The 14063-nt window shown below is 36.1% G+C and overlaps 2 protein-coding genes across 2 annotated transcripts; one reads left to right on the top strand and one right to left on the bottom strand.

Annotated features, from left to right (window-relative positions):
- Positions 1 to 6651: 6651 nt before the first annotated feature.
- On the bottom strand, positions 6652 to 8567 carry LOC126621048 (putative HVA22-like protein g). The gene is made up of 7 exons (XM_050289410.1): positions 8544 to 8567; positions 8359 to 8436; positions 8151 to 8249; positions 7993 to 8049; positions 7522 to 7585; positions 7165 to 7374; positions 6652 to 6956 (listed from the first exon to the last, which is right to left on the bottom strand). Exons 2-7 carry the CDS (start codon positions 8388 to 8390, stop codon positions 6777 to 6779), a joined length of 642 nt encoding a protein of 213 aa, XP_050145367.1. The 5' UTR covers positions 8391 to 8436; positions 8544 to 8567; the 3' UTR covers positions 6652 to 6776.
- A 793-nt stretch (positions 8568 to 9360) lies between these two features.
- On the top strand, positions 9361 to 10083 carry LOC126622662 (agamous-like MADS-box protein AGL62). Its single transcript, XM_050291413.1, has one exon. The coding sequence runs from the start codon at positions 9361 to 9363 to the stop codon at positions 10081 to 10083; it is 723 nt and encodes a 240-aa protein (XP_050147370.1).
- The last annotated feature ends 3980 nt before the right edge of the window (positions 10084 to 14063 follow it).

Genomic DNA, 14063 nt, shown 5'->3' with positions numbered 1-14063 from the left:
GAATCAGCAAAGCAATGGCCGATGCCACCACTTGGGCTTTGTAGCTCATCATCTCAGGAGAAAATCCAACCAACCTTGACCCTGTTGGACCACCGTAGATGACGAATTGACACTGGGAAGCTTTAGGCACCCACCGGCTTTGTGGGCAAAATTGACTATCTTCTGTTCACTTTTGGACTTTGTGTCATGTATGAAAGTTGTTCCTCTCTTTGAGATCTTCATTTTTGTGAATTTTGGTAATTTTTAGAAATAGTTGAATTTTTCGGCAAGTCGGGGCGGCCAACTGCCACTTGCGGCGACGCGTGGGCCGAGGGGTCCCCTGACCTTCCTAGGCTAAATTTGAATACCTTTGTTCTGTTTGTGAAGTCCGATTGACAAAATTATGTCGTTTGAACTTAGTCCCATTATGATCCGCCACTTGATTATTACAGCAACCGACGATTCGACCGTTAGATCGTCATAAAAATTTAATACATTATAGTACGTAATATTTGAGGATATTAGAAACTTACGGATTGAGAATTTGACGTACGGATCTTCCCAAATTGGAATTGTAAGTTCGTAAAATAAAACGTTGACCACTACTTGAATTGGCAATTGGAGGAGATCCAACCGTTGGATCGTAATGAAACTTTAGTATGATGTTTTAGAAGCACAATGTGTATCTTTGGAAGTTACGGATCGAAAATCTAAGATGCGGATCTTCTGGATAGAGTTACGTAGGGTTGTGGACCCTACCATTGATCTTTGATCGACGATTGACTTTTGGTCAATGGGTCCCAAATCATTCTAGAACGTACTTAGGGATATGTTTTATGTAAGTTACGTATTTTATCGATGAGAACTCTGAGATATGATTTGATAATTGTTATAGGCGACGATGGTTCGTGATGTCTCGATTTTCGTATTAGGGAGTCGTAGCGTGGGCCTCAGGTGAGTGGGTATTTTCCTTTTATCGTATATAAATATGACTGATAATTCCACAAATACTTTTAAATTGTTCTAAGAATTTTATGCCATGTTATATATATATATATATATATATATATATATATATATGTTAAAATACTATGGTATGGTTGAGTTTTAGATTGCATTATGGTATATCTATATGCATATTATCGGCATATAATCATTGTGAATGCTTTGAAGTACTAAGTTGAACTACGAATTGATGTGAAAATTAAGTTGACACACAAATTAAACCCTATTGATGACAATTGTAGTATTAAGCAAGTAGGGATCGTTCTAGACCGGGGATTAACTAGGGATGCTAATCAACACAAATAAGACTAAAAAACACTAAACTAGACTCTGTAGACTCAAAACACTCAAAACAGTAAGGAACGATAAAAAAGACTCAATTCTAGACCTAACAAGTGATTTGAACGAAAATAGAACTTAAAAGACTCAAACAACTAAAAGAAAACTGGTTTTGACTCTAAAAACAAGACTTAAAACAAAGGGGCTTTATTTTGACGAAATTGAAATTGAAAACATAAACTTTGAAAACAAACTTAAGAAAAACAAATTTGAATGAAAAAGAATGGTGAAAGGCTAGTTAGAGGGTTCTTTCTCCACACATGTCATATGCATACGAATCGATTTCCAATTATTCTTTCGACAAACCATGAATGACAATGCCCCAAATTAATTGTATTAAACTAATTATTTCTCAGATTTCCCTAGATTCATTGAATTGAATGGAAAACGCATCACAACCAAATTATTCTTTATCAAGTTCCCTAACTATGGAATACGCATGATAGAAACACTTAACAAAGATCATTAAGTTCAATGGAAACCATAAGCATTGACGAGGCATTCATAACTATGAAAAACATGTTACTCTTGCCTAGGATTTACTTAACACAATCATGACTAACGACTTTTACTACTCATGAATATAAGTGCATAACGATTAGGTGAAAATCCCATATATTCTAGCATCAAATTCATGCATGCAAACTAAGTATGCATCCCCAATTAACACACAAGAACATGTTCTTAATAAAACAGATAAGTAAACCACATCCAGGATTCATAAAACAATAATTGGATGAAATCAATTCATATAAAACATATAATCATGGCTTCGAATTCACCTCCAACTATAAAGAAATTAGTTCCTCATGTTCGCAATTAAACAAAGATAGCTTAAATTAAACATTGAAAGTAAAAGATGGAAAACACCTAAGAACGCTCTAGCACTCCCAAAGGCTTGGGCATAGGCACGGCACAAAGGCTTCTCTTCTTTCTCCTTCCTTGCAATCTCACGGCACAATGAGGGGTGAATGTGTTTGAGGGATGTATGAGTGTAGAAAAATATGGTAGAGGGTGGTGAATGATTTGGACAGCAAGGAAGTGTATTTATAGGCTGGAATACATGTCAAAATCCCTAAGGATTTGGATAGGTTTCTGAAATTAAAGTGGGATAAGGATTGTGTAACCAAAACCCAAATGGAATGGGTTAAAACAATCAGAAACCAAAGGGAAAGAGGATAGCAAGGGTGCGGCATCAATTCCTACAAGGAGAGGGATACATTTGGCCTAATTCAAGAGGGAAAATGACTGAGATTTCAGGTTCTAGAGCTTCTAGAAAGGGGGAGGTGCTATATTTTTAGGTGCTTCTAGAAAAGATGTTTTAGCACCAATTTAGGGGTTGTAGAAGGATAAGGGTTCTAGAATCTGAAATATATAGTTTAAATGCATAATTATCCCTTAGAAATAGCTAGAATTAAGGCACAAACTGATTTGGATAAGATAGGATAAGATAAAGCTAGATTAGGCAAGGATAAGATAAGATAAGATTGGATAAGGTTTTGGATAATGTTCCTTCTTTTGAGCTAATTCCTTATCTTCTTTGTCTTGGATTTATTTCTTCACTCTTTTCAGCTCATTCCTAGCCTCTTGAACTTCAAATTCATCCATCCATCTTGCTCCATTCATAAGTTATCCATTTGATGCCCAAAACTGCCTCAAAATGCTCCAAATTGCACTTTCTTGCCAACTTTGTCATATGGGACCTACAAACACACGAAAATAGCTTAAACCACTATAATAAACACAAACTAACTATGAAAATGCAAGAAAACAAGCTAACTAAGTTGCATAAATATGCTCCTATCACGAATGGCTTGATCCCGTTTGAGGGTACGTAGGTAATCTAACAAGACAGTTAGATGCAGCCATAAAACAATCCAAATTTAACATGGTACTTGGTTTCTTTAAGGAAAGAAGTTATGATGGTTAACAACATAAAGATTAACCATGATTTTATTCTCGTCTATCACTGGGTTTAGTTCTGATTAAGAATGTTGGGATGTTAAAGTGGTTATGCCATATGACATTGTGGATGCCTCGGTAAGCTTCAAGTGAATACATGTTGATGATAGTGATTTCAATGTGTATGGTTATGTTTTTATGCATTTAATGCTCATTATCCTGCACCTCGGTGTTAGTGCTCCGCCCGAGGACGGGGCCTAGCCTTGACGTGATCGTAGCACTTGAGCGTATTTATTTACACCCAGCCTGTTGTACAGACCAAATTAAGTGGTTCCGACTCATATGCGTAGATGAGCTATATAGACAACTCCGACACTGTTGTACAGGTTGCCTAAGAGTCGTATAGGTCACTATAGGTGACTTTGACTTATGTGCTAGCATTGCTTGATGAGATATGGATGAGTCGTACATGTCATTATATGTGACTCCGACTTATGTTCTAGCATTGATTGATGAGATATGGATGAGTCGTACAGGTCACTGTAGGTGAATCCAACTTATGTGCTAGCATTGGCTGATGAGATATGGGTGAGTCGTACAGGTCACTATAGGTGACTCTGACTTATGTATTAGCATTGATTTATTGAGCACATAATTATTTATATTGCTCATGAGATGCTGTGTCGTGGTATATTTATGGATTTACTGTTGATATACTTTTGATTTTACATTGATACGTGGTATGATCTTTTAAACTATATAGGTGTTACAACCAGGGGTTATAATGATTTAGAAGGTTTTTATTAAAATTTTATTTCCAGGGCCACTCACCCTTGCTGTGTTTCCACCCTCCAGGTTTTTTTAGCTGAGCTTTCTTATCGACGAGGATTCAGGGCAAATCTTGGTATTGGAGATTACCTTCAATGATATGACTCACAATCCACTTTACTGTACTTTACTTATGCTTTGACATCACTTGTGAAATGAGTTCATTTATGCTCACAAGGCACTCTCGTATTTAGACACTTTTAGATTTAAATTTATTCACATTTTTCCCACATCACTATACTTTATGGCTTCGTCACCCTCTTGGTGTCGGCCAACACAACTCGATTTGGAGTCCAAATGGACTTTCCAGGTCGGGGTGTGTCATTATTATGCTCTTATTTTGGGTATATAAATATGTAATACTTAAAAGACAAATGCGTTTTTATGTTTTGAATGTGATAATATAGTATGTATATACTTATTTAGTATTATGTTTTTCATTTGATTATTTATTGGTTTAAAATATATTTTCCTTAACGAGTAACTAGTCGGGTCATATTACTTGTTAATATTATCGGGTCGATTTCGGGTCGGGTCATTTTACCTGTTTATTTTAACAGGTGTTACACGACACGATCTGTTAAGATATCAGGTATGACACAAAAACGATACGAACACGAAAAACACGACACGAATGTCAGGTCTACCAAGAACCCAACAAGCACTTCATCTAGTCGAGTTGTTGGGCTTCAGGCCACCAAGATTTGGTTAACTTTAATGTTAAGAATGCTGGATTCGATCTTTTAAATGGCAATGATCATATGATACAGGCTTCTGTAGATCAGGCTAGCACTAGCAATGCTGGGTTAAATAACAACTTTCTTGGTTGGCATCTCGATGCATGCAACCCTAATCGTGGTGGAGGCTTTCCATGAAGAGGTTATGATGGTTTTAAATATTAAGTCGGAGGCATAAAACAGAGAGTTATGATTTTGATTAAGAGAAATGTTAAAGATACTCTCTCAAAAGTGGGATTCTCTGTCCATCATCTCATATTTTTTGCACAATTCTTGTGCCGATATTATAAAATATTATTTCAGAAAAACATGAGACATCATAGAGTTCCAATTTGAGAGAGTTATGTTATGTCTTCTCTGTTAGTTTGTTTTGTCCTGTTAGGTCTTATTTTTGTTTATTGCTTTCAAATTATGAAGAACAGATGTCAAATAAGCCTATTGGCTAGTCAAGTTAATGAAATATTATGTCTTTCATCTACTGTTCTTTTGGAAATTTATTTTGAATTAGAGAAATGCTAAGGAAATTTTTTTAAAGTAACTTTTCATAGACTCTCTGTCACCTCGTGTTTTTTGCACAATGTTTTATAATGTTGGCACACAAAATTATGCCAAAAACATGAAGTGGTTGGGAGTCTCACTTTTGAGAGAGTCCCCTTAACATCTCTCTTTGGGTTAACTTCATTTTACAATTACACCATTAGATATAGGGGTCATTTTCAAAATGAATCACGAGGTTTTGAATTTTTTATTTTACACCACTTTATTTTTGAATTGTACAAATTTAACCTCTGTCAATTTCATCGTCTAATTAGCAAGTCTATGCCATATCAACACGTAACGTCTAATTAGACAATGAAATTGACAGAGAAGTTAAATTGGTGCAATTCAGAAACCACGTGATGTGATATGCAAAATTTAAAATCTAGTGACTCATTTTGCAAATAACCACCAGATCTTGTGGCGTAAAATGAAGTTAACCGATCTACTTTCGTTTGGATCCAATAAAGAAACAAATATAAAAAAGGGTATGTGAAAGTTGGGTTAAAAAATTGTGCTTGGATGTATTGGGTTTATAAGAATTGGCATCTGATTTAATTAGAAAATTAATTTATCTAGTACCAACTTACCATACTATTCTTGAGTTTGCAATATTAAGTATAATGTCATATCTAATGATATCTGTTTTGTGTAATGATATTCGGTGTAGTTCCTTTGTGTGTGGGTGTTTGTTTTGTTTTGTTTTGTTTTGTTTTTTTTTTTTTCAAGAAAGAGTATTCAAGTACTAGTTTTCATTGAAAAGTATGACAACCGCACGCAGTTAATCATGCATATATGGTTTAACTTTTAACTATAAAGAAGAATATCTGGATTTCAAGCCCACTGTATTGGAGACATATTATAGGTTACAACTGCAAGCATACATTGGAAGAATCCTCATAAAGATTAATACGATCATATTATAAAAATTCACATGCCTCTATCAAGTGACAACAACTATCGTTCGTTTTGTAGATGCTGCATTTGATTATAAAAATTATTCACGTATCTTTAATCATGTAATAGGAACGATCGTTTTGCGGACGAAATATTATTAAGTTACTAATGTTTTCACATCCTGACACTTTATGGTTTATACATTACACATTCCCTTCATTATAAAAGCTAGTCACGTGTCTTCTATTATGTGCCAGTGACAATCACTTTGCCGATGATAAAGGTAATTATTAAGTTACAAATGCTTTTCACAATCTGAAACTTTTATGGTTTATACACATTATAGACATACGCAGTTTCCGATTAATTTCTTTATATAAAATGTACCTTGGTAATGATAATGTCTATTAATATCATTACCTATACATACAAAAAATGATGCTGTCAATTAGGTACATATTACGTCTACACTTCTATCTTCACACACATCATATATATGTAAAGGCTGATGCAGACTGGAATATCCTCCAATGCCTAATTCCCACGTACGCATCATCTCATGAACTTTCTTAACCATCGTTTTCTGTTGGGGGGAATTGGCATTCCATTTCCAGTCGATGTCACTGATTCAGTTGGTTTATCTTCAAATTTGCTTTCTCGTGTTCTTTGGTCTGTTGCTTCAGCTTCAGACTGGCCGGAAGCAATTACTCTTTCAGTACACTCGTCTTGCTTCTGCAGAGACAACAAGATTACATGAAATTTCCATATACCTTCACATTATTATATATATTATTTGGTATATAAAAATGTTCATTTGCCACACTGTTTGCGAATGTTGATTATGTACACGAAACATGTATCTGTGGTCTTTAAACATAAATTTTTTTCTCTTACAGCAAAACCCTAACAAACAACACTAGCTAGGGTAACATCAACAAACCTGGTCGCGACGAGGCTGTGACGCCGAATGGGAAGACACATACTGAAAAATCTCAGAAACACCTTTGTGGCCATAGCTCAGAGCCTTTTGGCAACAGTAGTTTGCAATATCCCCAGTCTTAACCCTTAACTCTAATATTTTACTATCAATCTCTAACTCATGTTGTGAAACAAAATTCCGGAAGAAGTGATTGTAAAGATAACTCGTTCCCTGCAAAGTTAATTAAAACATTCAGTATCATAAAACCAACTGACAATATAGAGAGTAGCCCGACCTCATCAAAGACATGTTTCTCATAAAAAAAAAAAGCATGATTAATTCTACGATAAATTTCAGTGGATTGAGGATGATGCTTACTTTCGCTTTAGAAGACCAGAGATATATAAACAATGCCAATTTGGCTTCACAGTATATTGGTAACCTTAAAAAAAAAAGAAAAAAAAGATGGAGAACAGTGAGTCAATAATGGGAAATTAAACGCCTATGGAACACTAAATTCACATCACAAAAACTAGAAAATTATATAATAAAAAAGTTATGTTATGGTCTTCACCTTAGATAATATCGTATATATGTACTAAAATATATAATTATGAGACTCGACTTAATGTGACAATGTAAATAATTATTAGATGAATAGGCTTAAAACTGAAAAGCATCAATTATGTATATCAAGTCAACACATAGGTTTACTAGCTACGTTCATTTTAACTATTCCCCACACGCATTATATGAGATATTCATCTGTATAAAAGTGTATGAAAGTTTCATTGTACGTAACAAAAAATTACTAGAAATATTGCTGAGTTTTGTAAGCAAATTCTTTACCATGCAAATAAGGCATCCCCAATTCTCTCCAATACAGTAAGCATAGCAACTAGTATCCTGCAAAACAAACCCATATCGAACGAGAAACCCTAATATCAATTAGAAAAATGAATGATCAAAATAATTTCAAAATATGAAAAGTGATTATCCATACATACCAGTACTGGCACCAAAATACAAGTTGCTCAATCTCTGGCTTATTGTTCTCCAGAGTCTTATAGCACTCATACGCCGGATAAGCGTAACCAAACACCATCCTGTAGTAAACAGAAACAAATTTATATTACTAATTGATTAATTTCCAGGAAACTAAGAACGTACACATGGGTTGGAACAAACCTAAACGGAGTTCATTTGATTACTTACACAAATACCCTTGGAAGCAAAGATTCCACCATTGTGACTCTGATATCGCATGTACAGATTAATTGGCACCTTCTGTATCTGCATTTGTGTGAAAAAAAAAGAAAAAAAAAAAGAAATTACAGCGACGTAAAAGAAGTAATTCGTCAAGAAATTAACCAAATTGAAAACAAGAAGAGGATCAAGACCCTGAAGACTGAAGTGAGTGTGAGTTTCAGAACGAAAGGTTCGTAGGGGAAGGAAAAACCGTCTCATATTTATAGGTCTTGTTCGGTTTGTTTCAAACACGTCGCACGAAAAGGCGCCACAGGCCGAAACGCTGCTACTCAAATTGCAGATTTTAAGCAATTGGATCAGATTAGGCTATTACTCAACTTGCAGGCCCAGACAAATTTTGGAAGAATGTGGGCACCCCAAGAGCAATTAGAAAAAGGGCCGGTCCAGGAATCTTAACCCATGTGTTTATAGTGTAAAATTTCGATTTGTTTAAGAGAAATTAATGGTAAAATTTTTAAACAATATTACTTTAATTTTTAATTTATGATGATACAAGCTATAATTGTTAATGACAAGCTTTTATATTTAATAGCGTATTATTATAACTTCATTATCAATACAAGATAAATATCAATTATAATCCTTTTTTGGTGGGTGCTAGAAAGCATTGTAGCATCTCCAATTATGTTCTCTATTTTATAGCAATTTTTTTGTTAAAATTATCAAATTTTTCTTTAAGAGCTCTCTAAAAAAGTTGTACTCCAATCATATTCCCTACTGTAATGAGTCATAATGACTATGAGTCAATAATTAGCCAATAAAAATTAATTATTTATTTACCATCTATGCTAAAGACAAATTAAGAAAGAACAATGACAACCAAGACTAATAACTTATTAGGTGGCTAGAGACACCTATCTCCCTCAGTCCCAAATTCGATGTACTCAAAACACAATAAATACCTCCCTCAGTACCACCAACTACACCCAACAATCGAGTGTGTTAGCCATGGCTAGGACGAGTAGGGGTCGCCAAAGAGTGCCAATGACAAAGATTACGAATGAGGCTAGTCTCCAAGTCACATTCTCCAAGAGGAGGAATGGCCTTTTCAAAAAGGCCAGTGAGCTCTGCACCCTGTGTGGTGTAGAGATTGCCCTCATGGTCTTCTCACCGGGCAAGAAAGTCTTTTCCTTTGGTCACCCGTGCTTTGAGACGTTAATTGATAGGTTTGAGGGCAGACTCTCACTCGCCCAGCTGACCATGGGTCATGATATGCAACAGATGCTTGAGGCTTACCGGAACGTGAGTTTGAATGTTTTGAGCCAAGACCTCACGAAGGTGATGGTGCTAGTCGACAACGAAAAAAAGCTCGGGGTCAACTTAAGCCAAACAATGAAGGAGAGTATGTCAGAGAACTGGTGGGAGTGCCCACTAGAAGAGATTGAGACCGACAGGCTTGAGTTTTTAAAAACTTATATGGAGGAGCTCGGGTGCAAAGTGAACGAGACTAGAGGCAAAATGCTTTTGCCCCAAGTTTTCGAGACCGCTAATAATAATAATAACTTTTTCGTAGGGAGCTCTTCCTCAAATACTGCTGCAGGGCCTTATGATCAGATGATGCAGACTTATGCAAATCAGCCTAGTAGTAGCACTGGTGGTGGGTTGAATGAAAACACTTCTACTTGGCCTTTCAGTGCTTGGAACCCTTGTCTTGGTGGAGGGTTTCTCTAAAGAACAGCAATCATTTTACAGTTCTTGCAATTAATTAAATAAAGTTAGTTATGTGTCGCCTATCGTGTGACAGTAATAACGGTTTTGCAGTTTCTGCAATTAATTATAAAAAAGTTTGTAACGTGCCTTCTATCATGTGATAGTAGCGATCGTTTTGCAAATACTGCAATTAATTATTAAGTTATTAATTATATCTTCACAGTCTCATGTGCTTACGGGTTTATATACACATACGTAATTTTTATTGTTTTCTTTATTGAATAATAAAAACTATATTCTTGAAATCACGTAAATAGTGAGAAAAAGTGACAAAATAAACTAACCTTCATATAAAATAAGAGCACATTTCTATCAGTATAACCAATACACAACAAAAAAAATTATAATTTTCCTCAACAATATAACAAGAAAAGGTTAGTAAAAAATGGCTAAGGAGGATGAGGAGGATGAGTTTATTAGCTATCCCGATCCCGCTACAGAATAAGTAGGATGAGTTTATTTAAAGACCTTCTCCAAATGGATGTTTGTCTATTAAATCAAATTGATAAGGATCGCAGTGCACCTTTCAAAGACTTGCTACACAAAGTATGAAAACTTAATATACCACAAAAAGTTAAATTTTCTGCTTGGTTAGTTATAAGAAATAGACTTTCTACAAACAAAAGATTAGGTAAACACAACCCTATGTAAAGATACCAACAGGTATAGAAGGGATGTATTCTTGCAGAAGAAGAAATCAGTATTCGAAGAGAGAGAGAGAGAATTTTATACAGAGAATGTATTTGATACTTCACTAATTTTTTCACATCATTACAATGATAGTTATGTAGAGTATATATCTAACTAGGTTGCTTACTTTCTAAGCTATCACAATGATTACAAGATGACTACACTTGTCACTATTACAACCACACGGTCACAAGCTGTTAAGCTTGCTTTATATACTGTTATCATCCCCCCTCAATCACAGGAGGAGGTTTACTCAACCTGAGATTGGAACAATGTGTCTGAAACAATGGAGTAGACAATCCCTTGGTGAGAATATCGGCAAATTGTTCATTGGAAGAAACAAACTGAAGTTGAAGCAGCTTCTTGGCAACCCTTTCTCGAACAAAATGAATGTCGACTTCAATGTGCTTTGTCCTTTGGTGCATAATTGGATTATAAGCCAAGGCTATAGCAGACAGATTGTCACAGAATAGAGTGACTGGACAGGAAACATCAATCCGAAGAAACTGCAAAAGTTGCTTGATCCAGTCAATCTCTGCAGTGGTGGATGAAAGGGCGCGTTACCCAGCTTCAGTTGAGGACTTAGAAACTGTATTTTGTTTCTTGGATGACCAAGAAATGGGACTAGACCCCAAATAAACCACCAAACATGTAGTTGACCGGCGGTCATTAGGATCCCCATCCCAGTCAGCATCACTGAAGGCATGTAAACATAAATCTCCTTTGCTTAATTGAACACCATAATCCATTGTGCCTTTCAGATATCTGAGGATTCTCTTCACAGCAAGAAAATGAGACTCCATGGGACAATGCATAAACTGACATACTTGATGCACGGAGAAAGCAATGTCGGGTCTCGTAAATGTAAGATATTGCAAAGCACCCACTACACTGCGATACAATGCTGGATTATTAAAGGGTGTCCCATCATCTTTAAGTAACCTGGTATACGGTAGACAATGGGTATTACACGGTTTTGAAAGACTCATATCAGTCTTCTGAAGCAAATCTGTAATATACTTAGACTGGGAAAGAAATAATCCAGTGGAATGATAAGTAATTTAGATGCCTAAGAAGTAATGAAGAGGTCCCAAATCTTTAATATCAAATTCTTGAGCTAAAGCCTGGATAACATCAGGAATAGCTGCAGTAGCACTGCCTGTGATGATTATATCATCCACATATAACAAGAGAATGACCACAGAGTTGTCAACATGTTTCACAAATAATGAAGAGTCTGAATATGTTGTAAGAAAACCCAGAGAAGGCAGAAAGTTGGTAAACCTCTCATTCCAAGCCCTTGGGGCTTGTTTCAAGCCATATAGAGACTTATGTAACTTACAAACATGAGAGGACAGTTGAGAGTTGACAAAACCTGGAGGTTGAGACATATAGACCTCTTCTTGTAAAATGCCATGAAGAAAAGCATTCTTCACATCGAGTTGCCGTAAAGACCAACCAAATTGTGCAACTAAAGCCAAAACTAACCTCACAGTTGTAGGTTTAACAATTGGACTAAAGGTCTCCCCATAGTCAAGACCCTCTTCTTGATTGAAGCCTTTGGCAACAAGGCGTGCCTTATATCTAGAAATGTTCCCATCTGCATCTCTTTTAATCTTGAAGACCCATTTACACCCGACCAAATTCTTGTTTGGAGGAAGAGGAACTAAGGACCAAGTGCCTTGAGAATGCAAAGCTGAGAGCTCTTCTGTCATAGCTGCACACCATACTGAAGATGAAAGGGCAGACTTGTATGTTGAGGGTTCCACCTGAGTGAAATCAATTGAATTGTCAGCTCCAATTGTAGAGAAAAAAGCTTTAGGCTTGAAGATGCCATTTTTGGATCTTGTCTACATGGCATGTGTATTCATAGGTGGAAGAGAAGAAACCACTTGAAAACTCTCAGGTTGAAACTCTGAAGACAGCTCAGTGTTATCATGAGGATTAGATCCAGAGGACAGTACTGCAGCCACAGGGGAATAAGGAAGCACAGACTGTATGGACGGTGCAGTAATGGATTCAGCATGTGTTGGGGTAGGAATGGACTCAGGTGTAGGTAAGGGGGACGTAAATGATATGGAGACAACCTGATTCTCATGTGTGACAGAAGGCAGGGAAATAGAAGGTGACAAAAGAGGAGTAAAAGATGATGAAGTTAAGTTTTGGGAAGACAACATGACATAAGGAAATTCACTCTCATAAAAAATAACATGCCTAGATATGTACAGTTTTTGGTGTCTCACTTCATAACATAAGTAGCCTTTGTATCTGTAAGCATAACCTAAAAAGACACATTTTGTTGTTTTAGGCTGCAACTTGGTGGAATTGTAAGGTTTTAATAGTGGGAAACAAGAACATCCAAAAACCCGAAGATGATTGATAGCTGGAACATCTTTAAACAATAACTCAAAAGGAGATTTGTTGTGTAAAACAGGTGTTGGCATTCTGATAATAAGGTAGACAGCAGCTTGGCATGCAAAAGACCAGAATTTTGGGGGCAATGAAGCAGTTTGCAAAAGGATGATAGCTGTGTCAACAATATGTCTATGCTTCCTTTCAGCTAGACCATTTTGTTCAGGGGTGTATGGACATGAAAGTTGGTGTTTAATACCCTTGGTCACAAGAAATTGTTGAAATGACTTGCTAATATATTCACCTCCCCCATCACTTTGTAAGGTTTTAACAGAAATAGCAAAGTGATTTAACACAAAATTGTAAAAGGCAATGAAAGTTGAACAAACATCACTTTTATTGATGAGAGGAAATATCCAACAATGTCTAGTGCATTCATCAATGAATGTCACATAGTATCTAAAGCCCTCTACAGAATTACAAGGGGAAGGACCCCATACACTACTATGAACAATATCAAAAGGATGCAGGGACTTAGAGACAGAATCAACAAATGGCAATTTACAGAATTTCCCTTTTAGACAAGAGTGACACATCACAGACTTCTTATCAGATATATCAGATACATTGCATTTGCGTAATATGGCAGAGACTATAGAATTGGAAGGATGGCCTAATCTACTATGCCATAGACTCGAAGACACATGTTGTCCAAGGAAAGCAGCTTGTACTTTGGGTAAAGAAGAATGATAAGAAACTGGTAGGGAAATAGGATATAATCCATTACTGCAATGTCCCTTGAAGAGTAGCCTCCCTGTGGCTTTGTCCTGGATCCAAAAACAGAAAGCATCATATATTAACCAGCAGTTATTATCCAGACACAATTTATGCACAGATAA

This window comes from Malus sylvestris, chromosome 5 (genome assembly GCF_916048215.2).
Source record: "Malus sylvestris chromosome 5, drMalSylv7.2, whole genome shotgun sequence".
NCBI lineage: Eukaryota > Viridiplantae > Streptophyta > Magnoliopsida > Rosales > Rosaceae > Malus > Malus sylvestris.
This window is presented reverse-complemented; position numbering and strand designations above follow the sequence as displayed.

Excerpts from the sequence above, each read along its gene's own strand:
- LOC126621048 (XM_050289410.1), bottom strand. The coding sequence starts at position 8,390 with ATGGTGGAATCTTTGCTTCCAAGGGTATTTGT. Across the intron at positions 8,050-8,150 it reads GTATTTTGGTGCCAGTACTG|GATACTAGTTGCTATGCTTA; the intron begins GTATGTATGGAT and ends TTTGTTTTGCAG. Across the intron at positions 7,586-7,992 it reads GGGGATGCCTTATTTGCATG|GTTACCAATATACTGTGAAG; the intron begins GTAAAGAATTTG and ends TTTTTTTTTAAG.
- LOC126622662 (XM_050291413.1), top strand. The coding sequence starts at position 9,361 with ATGGCTAGGACGAGTAGGGGTCGCCAAAGAGTGCCAATGACAAAGATT.